This window comes from Gracilinanus agilis, chromosome 2, assembly GCF_016433145.1.
Source record: "Gracilinanus agilis isolate LMUSP501 chromosome 2, AgileGrace, whole genome shotgun sequence".
Lineage (NCBI taxonomy): Eukaryota > Metazoa > Chordata > Mammalia > Didelphimorphia > Didelphidae > Gracilinanus > Gracilinanus agilis.
This window is the reverse complement of record NC_058131.1, coordinates 80,429,084-80,439,408: the sequence shown is the minus strand read 5'-3', so window position 1 is coordinate 80,439,408 and position 10,325 is coordinate 80,429,084. Positions and strand designations below refer to the sequence as shown.

General features: G+C 40.6%; 1 protein-coding gene across 1 annotated transcript in view; it reads left to right on the top strand.

Annotated features, from left to right (window-relative positions):
* Positions 1–515, top strand: part of MAF (MAF bZIP transcription factor) — a 6,122-nt gene extending 5,607 nt beyond the window's left edge. Inside the window, exon 2 of the mRNA XM_044663259.1 lies at positions 1–515. Coding sequence (XP_044519194.1) covers positions 1–515 — 515 coding nt within the window.
* Positions 516–10,325: the final 9,810 nt, after the last annotated feature.

Genomic DNA, 10,325 nt, shown 5'->3' with positions numbered 1-10,325 from the left:
CGGGCCCCGGCACGTCCAGCTCCAGCTCCAGCTCGTCCAGCTCCAGCTCGTCCGGAGGCGGCGGCAGCGGCGGGGGCGGCGGTGGCGGCGGCTCGGCTGCGGGGGCCGGCGCCTTGCACCCGCACTCACACCCGCACCCGCACCCGCACGGCAGCCTGCACTTCGACGACCGCTTCTCCGACGAGCAGCTGGTCACCATGTCGGTGCGGGAGCTCAACCGGCAGCTCCGGGGGGTCAGCAAGGAGGAGGTGATCCGACTGAAACAGAAGAGGAGGACCCTTAAAAACAGAGGCTATGCCCAGTCGTGCCGCTTCAAGAGGGTCCAGCAGAGGCACGTCCTGGAGTCGGAGAAGAACCAACTCCTGCAGCAAGTCGAGCACCTCAAACAGGAAATCTCCAGGCTGGTCCGGGAGCGGGACGCCTACAAAGAGAAATACGAGAAGTTGGTCAGCAGTGGCTTCCGAGAAAACGGCTCGAGCAGCGACAACCCGTCGTCTCCAGAGTTTTTCATGTGAGTTTTACACTCAAATTCAAGCTTGCCACCCTAATCAGTTCTCCATGTGAGTGAGGTCTGGGCTTGGGGCTTGCTAGTTCAAGAACCGAGCTTGCCACCACCCAATTGGTTTTTTTTTTTTTTTACCCCCTCCTTTCTTTCTTTTTCCCCACCTTTTTTCTTTTTGCTTTTTTAAAAGCAACACTCACAAACACAACATACAAAGTCCTTCCCTGAGTTTTGTGGTCGCAGTTTATTTGTTTTTGGTGGGGGAGGGAATGGGGCTGGCTCACTTGATTGCCAACCTTAAATTCTCCATGACTTGTTTGCTATTTTTTTAACCTTCTCCCCCCCCCCCCCCCCAACACTTGCTCAATGTTCAAACATCCAACTGAGTTCTTCATGTGAAGCATGGCTCACCTTTGAAACCTGCCGTCATTCACTTTTTTTTTTCGGTTCCTGAGCGGGTGTTTCTGTTTTTTTGTTTTGTACTTTTAAAAAAACATTTATTTGGGGGGACTTGTTGTGTTGCTCCCACTCATCTTCCACCCACCCCACCGAAAAAAAAAAGAAAAGAAAAGAAAAAAATCAAAGTTTTCTTTCTTTTTTTTTCCCCCTCCCATCCTAAGTTCTTCATGTGAGATTGAGTTTGCGGAAATGTGAAGTTGTAGACTTGCAGCTTGCTGAATCCCATCGGTTTTTTAGCGTTGTTATGCTAAACTAGAGAAACCAATCCCGATCAACCTGCCAAAAATTCGCGCCTGCATCAATCAGCCTGCCTTCCTTCCGGGTGTGTACATGTGAGTTTGGGCCTTAGCCTGCCAAACTGGAGACTTTTAGTTTGCCATTAGAAACTCATTCTCATCTCATGCATTATGCTTGCAACTTTGTCTTAGCAACAATGAACTGTTAACTGTTTCAAAAGACTTTATGAAAAAGAGACGTTATATTAATAAAAAGCCTGCATGCTGGACATGTATGGTATAATTATTTTTCTTTTTTTTTTCTTTTTTTTTCCTTTTTTTTTTTTTGGCTTGGAAATGGACTTGGAGACTATTATGGCATGGCATCCATACTTCTGTTTATTGCCTCATCACTTTTTTGAATTGAAAAAGCAAAAAAATTAAAAAAAAATGCAACCCTAGACCCTCCTTCCCATGAAAGTTTGCATCTGCTCTAAAACTGCTTTGAGTTCCTCAAACTTCAGACTTCCACTTAAATGCACTGAAGGCATTCCCTGTCAAAGATGCCTGAATGGATTCATAATTTAATGTGGCAAAAATTAAAGAACTTTTCATGGTGTTTAAGAGCAACATCCCAGTTTGGGAACTAAAATTGTGCTGTTGCCTAAAGCAGTCTAAAATTTATTTTAAAAAAAATAAAATCTGCCCCATTTTTTTCCCCTTTTGGTCATTGTCAAATATGGAATGCTATGGGTTCCTGGTATATAATTTAATTCTAGTTTTTATAATCTGTTAGCCCAGTTAAAATGTATGCTACAGATAAAGGAATGTTATAGATAAATTTGAAAGAGTTAGGTCTGTTTTAGCTGTAGATTTTTTAAAAGATTGATGCACTAAATTGTTTACTGTTGTGATGTAAGGGGGGGGGGATTAGAAGTTTGCAAGGGGACTGTTTAAAAGTAGCTTATCCAGCATGTGCTTGCAACTTAAAAATAAGTTGGGTATATGTAGTCCTTGCTATACCATTGACTGTATTTGAGAACCAAAGTATTAAAAGGGGGAGAACCCCATTTATATCTGTAGGGGGTATTTTACATTCAAAATGTATGTGTTTTTTTTTTCAAAATGAAAAGTATTGGGGACTGAATTGCACTAAGATATAACCTGCAAGCATATAATACAAAAATTGCAAAACTGTCTAGAACGCTAATAAAATTTATGCAGTTATAAAAGATGGCATTACTGCACAGTTTTACGATGATGCAGATTTTTTTACAGTTGTATTGTGGTGCAGAACTGGATTTTCTGTAACTTCAAAAAACAAACAAATCCACAGTTTTAAAGGCAATAATCAGTGAATGTTATTTTCAGGGACTGACATCCTGTCTTTTAAAAAAAAAATGGAAAGTAAACCTTACCACAATAAATTTAAAAAAATCTTGTCAGTTATTTCTCTTTGACATTTTGCTGTGCAAAATTGTTTTATATCTTGAGTTACTAAACTAACCACGTGTGATGTTCCTCTGTGCTTTTTCTTTCATTTTCAACTCTGGTTATATCAAAAGAAAGAATAATCTACAATAATAAACTGCAATTTTGGATTCTGCACTCAAGTTTCTTAGTGTATAGTTTAACTGGGCAAAGCTATCCCCAATCTCTCCCCCAAGAAGGACCTTAGAGCAAACCTTCCTTCAGCCAAGAGTTAATACAGGAGTTGGAGAGAAAGGAGAGACTGTAGTGAGCTGTTGGTACCCCCTTAGGAATCAGTGATATTTAACAGAGGTCAGAATCTTGACCTCTCTGGGGATTAGTTCGAACTTCTCTGTTTGGGAATAACTAAGGCCACAGAGGTCAGTCCTCTGTTGTCATCGCTCCATAGGACAGTCAGGACAGAGGAGAAGAGTTTGCTGTCATACTGACCTCTTTCCATTTGGATCAATAGTTTGATCACCTTTCAAATAAGAGATGGCAGACAGTGGTAGACCAGGTGTTGAGGGGGTGATGTGTCTACTTCACGTGAAAGAGAAACAGTTTTTGGTGTGTGACTGGTGATGGGTCCCCCCCTTTTACCACTACCACTCCAAACACCCTCGTTTTCTGGTTAAGAGTCTGAGATTTACTATAGATTTCTAAAGCAAAAACATTTCTTTTTCACCACCTTTAATTTTATTTACCTTAAAAAAATTAAAAATAAAATTATGACTTAACTCCAAGCAGATATCTGACTTAAACTATGTCTACTGAATGGCAAAGTATACCGTTGGGGGTGGGGAGGGTGTTTACCTACACAGGCAGGGAGTGGTGATTTTATATTATTGTGTGATGATCAGAATGAGAAGCAGAGAGTAATGCCTTCACCGGGCAACTGTTGGGTTTTGATTTATTTAAATTTGCTCAAATATTATGTAATCAGACCAGCTGGAACATTTTTTCCCCTTTCTTCAATCTCACGCTCCCTCTCACTAAGAGGTCACCTGAACATTGACCTATTTGAATGACACAAATTCATGTAACTGTTTTCCTAAAGCATTCGATTGGACTCTTTGTAAACTTCCCCCAAAGTCCTCAGAGAGAGGAAGACAAAAACAGCACTGTTTAGAAAACACAGGCCCACATGGGTTTTCTAAAAGAGAAGATAATATTGCTACTACAAAGGGAGAAGGACTTATTTAAAAGATAACAGGTTGTTCTCTCTGACATCTTGTTCTGATCCCTTTATTACCACCCCCACCCCCCCTTTCCTTTACCCTGTCTACTCAACATTATAAGGCAGTTAAGTGTGCCCTGTGGCACCTGACCTTTTATCTTACCACACATTGGATAATGGTCCTAGAATTATAGGCAAGTTAATTGATGCTTATTTCTAGTTAATATACAATCTTAATGGCAAACTTACTTTCATTGGCTAATCATGAAGAGAGTAACTTTTCTTAATGCGTTGAAGGTTTTTTTTTTTCCCTTTACTAGACTGTGCTTAGTTTTCATTTAAGGAAAGAGGGTTTATGTTCTCCCAAAATAGTTTTTGCAAACACCTTCATAGTTGGGGCTTTACTGAGTTTATGGAAAACAAACCTTCATGATAGAAAAGTATTCAGGAAATAAGTGCCACGGTTAATACTTGAAAGCACTTTTATGAGGGAGAGATACATTCCTCAGATGACTTAAACATTCTATACTGAATCTATGTGGCAATTTAATAGACTGAGAATAGTTTACGGCAGGGGTTGGCCACGTACTATGTATATATGCAAAGTAAGAAGTAATGGAACAATGGGATGAGAGAATGATTTTGTTTTCAATACCTGCCAGGAAAACCAATTTAAAACAAAATCTAGCGAGGAACCTTTTTTAGAGATGTTGTCATATAGCACGTACTACATTAATTTTAGAAAAGAGCCCCGTGCTTCGGTCCAGACAATATGTCTTACAATTAAACCTTTATCTTTCAAAAAGAAATCATATTTATGAAAGCATAGTTTTTATCCCTTAGCTGGATTTGAATCTTTGTGTAAAATAGTGTTAACATTCCTTTCATTCCAACTCCGGAGTGAGCTACCAGAAAGTTTGAGCCATCAGGAAGACCCAACACGTACAGAAATTCTTGGCTGTGTCTCTTTGCAAATGTGAACTTATAATGCAATTTACATGAATGCTGTGCCGTGAAAAGTCATTTGTGTACTCAAAAAACCCACATGAGTGGTCTTCCTAGGACAGCCTCTTGACTCAGTCTTCATCAGAGTTTAGCTTCTTTTTAGGCAATTTGGCTTGTCAGAAGAGAGGAATAACCTCCACGTAGTCTAATGATGCCCGGGTTCTGCAAAGGTCCCAGACTCTGCCCACTTAATAACTAGAATATACAGGATGCCAGTGACTTTCTTCTGCTTTTAAGACAGGAGCAGTTGTAAAGATGCCTGTGTTTGGTGGGGTTTTGCTTTGTTAATTTGTTTTTTTCCAGCTACCACCATAAGAAGCATTTATTTTATTTTTTTTGACAAAAAAAATCTTGAAAATGTTGATCTTTGCAGAGAAATCCTAAAAATCTAAACAAGTTTCCCTTTTGTAAAGAAAGTTTTCCCAAAGGGTATATAGTAGCAAGAATCATGGTATGAAGTAATTCACAACTGTGACTATGTTTCTCTGACCAAGATTTCTAATTGAGAGATAGAGAAAGTATCTGAACTTCCCAAAACAAATGATTTTCTTGTTCAGTCCAGAGACCTCAAAATGAACAGCCCTCCCCTTCTCTTTGGGGCTAAGCACGGCTACATTTCTTAATGCTTTAAAAACATTTTGTTATTGACAGAAATAGCTGTGAGTGAAAAACGCATGAATAATAAGCAGTGACAAATTTTCAGTTTAAGTGTATTCCATGAGCCTTTCCCCCTCTTCCGTTAGCTAGCTCCTTTCCTCAACATTTTCTCCTTCCTTATTATAGTTCATAGTTCTCTTAATTCAAAACTCACTCTTAATTTTATCTTTCATTTATCTCAAATATAGAGGGGCTGGACTTCCTGATTTCAGTAAGGAAATGGTGCTTATATCAGAATCATCTGTCCAAATGCCAAACCCATATAGGGCACCTTTTAGACGTGCCGCCACCCCAAAAGGAAATAGTCTATATTTATTTCTAAGCTCCTCGTATTAACTTTCTGATTCTGCTACGTCACACACCTGTTCATTTTTACATTTCATTTTTTTAAATCAAGTCCAATTTTGTTTTTTCTAAGTTATTGAGACTTTAGGTAGTCATGGCCCCACATTTAAAAACTCACTTTTTGAAATGTTAGTTGAAGTCAATAAAGGATAAATGGAATCATACTGGTAGTAACTATCCCAAATGTGACATATTGCCTTCCAATTAACTATGGCCTATCCATTCTTGGTATTTCTTATCCAAAAATCTATAGCTCCAGAATCAAATGGGTAGACTCAAGAAAGAAACCTGGATGTTTTGAAAGCATTTTTTTTTTTAGCAAATTCAATTTAATAGTCACTCTAACAATACAGGCAATTTATATATCTTCCTCTTACCAGAATATCAGGAAATATATTTAAAAGCCTGTATGCCACACAGCATTTTCAATTTTGATTCTTTTGGAATAAGGACGATGGAAATTATAGGACCAAGGCATATGTCTCCCTTCAAAAAACAACATTATTTTTTTTTTAGTGGCTAGCCTTAGCTATCAGTTTAGTTCTATGCCATGAAACAGGAAATAGAATAGTGCTTCATTATTCACATTAAACATAGACTAAAAATCCATGTCACATTGCCTATTTACATGTTTACTGGTCTTCCCCCGAAGTGATTGCTTGGCCCTTATGGTCACCTCTGGCTTTTCCCCAAGATCTCAAGTGAACAATTTGGGTCCCATGTCCTCACCATGGGTTAAGATGTCCAGGAAGGAAATAGTATAGTTTCCTTCACACTTTGTCCTTGATCTAAAATCAAAGACGCTGGGCCCTATGGAGGCTATGGGTCCCAGACAGAGGAATTACACTAGGCCTTAGTGAGGTTGGAGTCTGTAGGCCCCAGAGGGATAACCTGGACATTGGAGAGATTAGAGATTGTGGACTCCTGGGATACACAGAATTCTAAGGAGGTGGTTTAAAAAAACCAAGATTCCAAAGAAGGTACTTAGGTCTGATTTGGAGCAGAATTCTAATAAGACACTCTCTGCCCCTGTTGCTTTTTGGTTTTGGATTGAAACCTCCCAAACCCAGAGATCATGGCATCCCCAGAAAATGGGAATTCACTGGAAGAACTGCTCCACCCATGCAGCTGAACAAACCCAGCTCTGTGCAGTGTTTCCTTCCAGCGGGGGTAGAAGATGGGGTGAGACAATTCCAGTCTCCCAGGCTGTCTCATGATTGTTGTGGCATAAAGAATTACAGTCCAGCAAAAATGTGTGAGCATCCCTACCCTTTAGAGAGAAACAAAACCCAACCCAACCGATCAAATTGCTGTGCGCGGAGGCAGAGCAGAGATCAGGGAGCAGGGCCCAGGCTCTGGGTCTGATGTGGTCTATGCTCAGGCAGGAGCAAGGGCTCCCAAGTGAGGGAGGAAGAGGAAGAGAAGAGAGAAGGGAATGGACTCAAAGACTGAGGAATGAGCTTCCAGAAATCCTGGCTAGCGATGACCTCAATTTGCAGCCTGACTTCCACCTGCTTTTTGGTCAGGATCTGCCCATATTATTCACATCTGTTGGTTATTAAAAAAACATCTTGAAGCCTCAACTTTTAAAATGCACTTAAGTCAGTCAGACAGACAGACAGACAGACAGACAGACACACACACACACACACACACACACACACACACACGGGCATGCACTCACACTTCTACCTTGGTTACAAAATTCTTAGGAGCAAACTCTTTCTCACATAATCGGAAGAGACTAACCCAAAATGCTTTACTTTTTAAACTATCTGCAAATACACTGTGCTGAGATTTTTTTTATTGTGATCATATTTCATAACAGCTTGACTTGTTATACTGATATTTTTATGACTATCAAAATAGTTTTACAGCAATGGGAAGTCTAGGGTTTTGGGGGGTTTTTTTTGTCATTGTTCTATATTTTTTTTTAATCTCTGTTCTCCATATGCCTGGGCAATAGAACAAAGTTAGAATAAAATGATCAAAACAGCCCACCACAGAAATAAGATCTTTAAAGAGACTGGAATTATTACCTAACATTTGAAGAACTGTATATTCAAAGTCTTGAGGCTGGAAAGTTACAAAATTCATTTTTTACACACAGGTTGTGATTTCCACACAATATTTACACCATTACACAAAATCATAGAAGATTATATAGGCTTTCTGCCCTATGTACTACTAAATTAGTTTGTTGTTGTTGTTTTAATAAAAACATCCTTATAATCAGTACTTTGGATTGCAAAATTGCATTCTTCCCTTGACCGCAGATTCATTCTAGATCTTTAGTTTTGATTTGAAAGGCTCATTAATTCTGGGGGTGGGGGGCTGAGGAGGTTTGGGGAGAGGAGGTAGGAGAGAGGAAATGGCTTCCCTATATTTCCCCCAGGACCAATGCAAAGGCCTAATGAAGTCCTGGATGTGAGCACTGTTTCCAGTGCATCCCGAGTGCTCTGAGTTTTCCGCTCTTGGCCAGTGTTCTGATCATCACTCTTACCTCTTCCAACTTAATACTCAAACTCATCACTTGTCTTGATAGTTTTCCCCGTGGGTAGCAGGAGGCAGGGGACAAGAAGGGGAGCTCTGAAAAAGATGGAGGCAAAATATGATCTCAGCATTCCCCGAATTTGGGCTTATCATGGAACATGCCAGGTTTGGAGCCTTAAATGAAGGAGTAAAGGCTGGATTTTATATTCCTTATATAGCCAGGGCTCAGATTTGCTCTGGTTTATCCCAGTCCAATGCTAAAGAACGACAACATTCTTTTTCTTTGAACATTAAAGGAAGATGAGAAAGATGTGAAGCTCTCGGGATCTAGCACAGAGAGTAACATAGGTACATCTAAGATGTTAAATGGCAGAGGAAGATGGAGGGGCAGAATTCAGGACCCCAAGAGAGATGGGGGAAATGCCACCAACCTGAATTTTGAACCTGATTGTTTCTAGGATCCCAGCTCATCATCAAGCGTTCATTCCAGAGTCATTCCTATGAAGTCTTTGTGTACAACAGAAAGACCTTGCTTGTAGGGTGACTGACAATCTGCAAGTACAAGCTGATATCCCCAGAAATCTCCCACGTATCAGATAGTATATAAATCTGTCCTGTGACTGGGGTATCAAAAGCCAGCCCACAAGAGCTCTGATTTTGCTAATATAAAAAGACCTACCTCCTCCGTCTTATCTGACCTACGCTTTCTGTCCACACTGGATAAGTGTGTGGTTCTGATCCCCACTATGAATTTAGGGACGTATAAGGGGCAAGTAGACTTGAAGATTACTTCTTCTTTAGGCCAGACAAATTGAATGCAGAGATGATTATCAGCTCAGAAGTAGAGCTTGGATACCACTGGCTTCTAATCTTTGGCCACAGAGTCAAACTATTTCCCTGGCTTCTTAGAAGGGCTCATGGCCATAGGAAGAAGATCCCTTGCCCATCCACAACAGAGTATGGAAAAATTACCCATAGATGATCAAACTGGACCATATAGCTTATAACTTTATAAATGTTGGGGCTTGGTAAACACACACTTTTTTTGAGATGGGGAAAACTAACACACATAGAAAGGGAAATGCCTATGCAGTGACTGAACCAAGTCTGGGTAGAACTCTAGTCTCTTGTCACAAAATCTAGTATTTTCCCATTCCGGAATACTTGGCTTATAAGGTAGTAAAGACCTGGCACATGCTGAAAGAAGCCAAGCATCCCTGATGCCAAAGGAAGGGAAGGCAAGAAGAAAGGGAACCCTGTTTCCTCACTTATCCCCCTCCCCAGCATTGAAGATTACTCTCTTCTCTAGCTCCAGTGTAACCTTTCTCTACACACACACACACACACACACACACACACACACACACACACACACACACAAAATCACCTTCCTGCAAGCAGAAGCATCGTCTATTCTGTGTAAGGACAGGGTCCAAAACTGAGGTGAGTAGGGCCCAAAGTGGTACAGGGACAATTGTGAGTTTCTAAACGGTAGTGGCTCCAGCCTCAGGACCCTTCCATCCCAATCAAGCTTGGAACATAGAGCTCCCAAAATGGCATAATATCATCCTTATGATTATCTTTCCTGTTCCCCACTCTTACTTCCACCCCGGTTGTCAGAGATGCCACTGAGCTCGTTTCCTGCATAGATCACTAAAGTAGGCTTTGCATCTTGGAAAGGATAGGTGCTGCTAGCCCCCTCGTCTCCCACGGCAGGGTTTCTTCTCTCTGCTGGTAATTAGACCCACTGGATCTCTGACGATTTGGTTTCTTCCTAACCATCCTTCAACTATGAGCCTTTGGGTCAGCTATTAGGATGGCCAGCTTCCCTCTATCTTTGGCTAGTCTTTGAATGCAAAAAAGAGAAATGGGATCCTTGATTTGACAAGTGTGGTGAGAATAGGGGAGCAGAGAAAATAAAGACTAGTTTTACTCACAAAGAATTCAAGACCAGCCTATGTCTAATAGTGTTAACATCAGCTGCAGTCTAGACTCCTCTTTA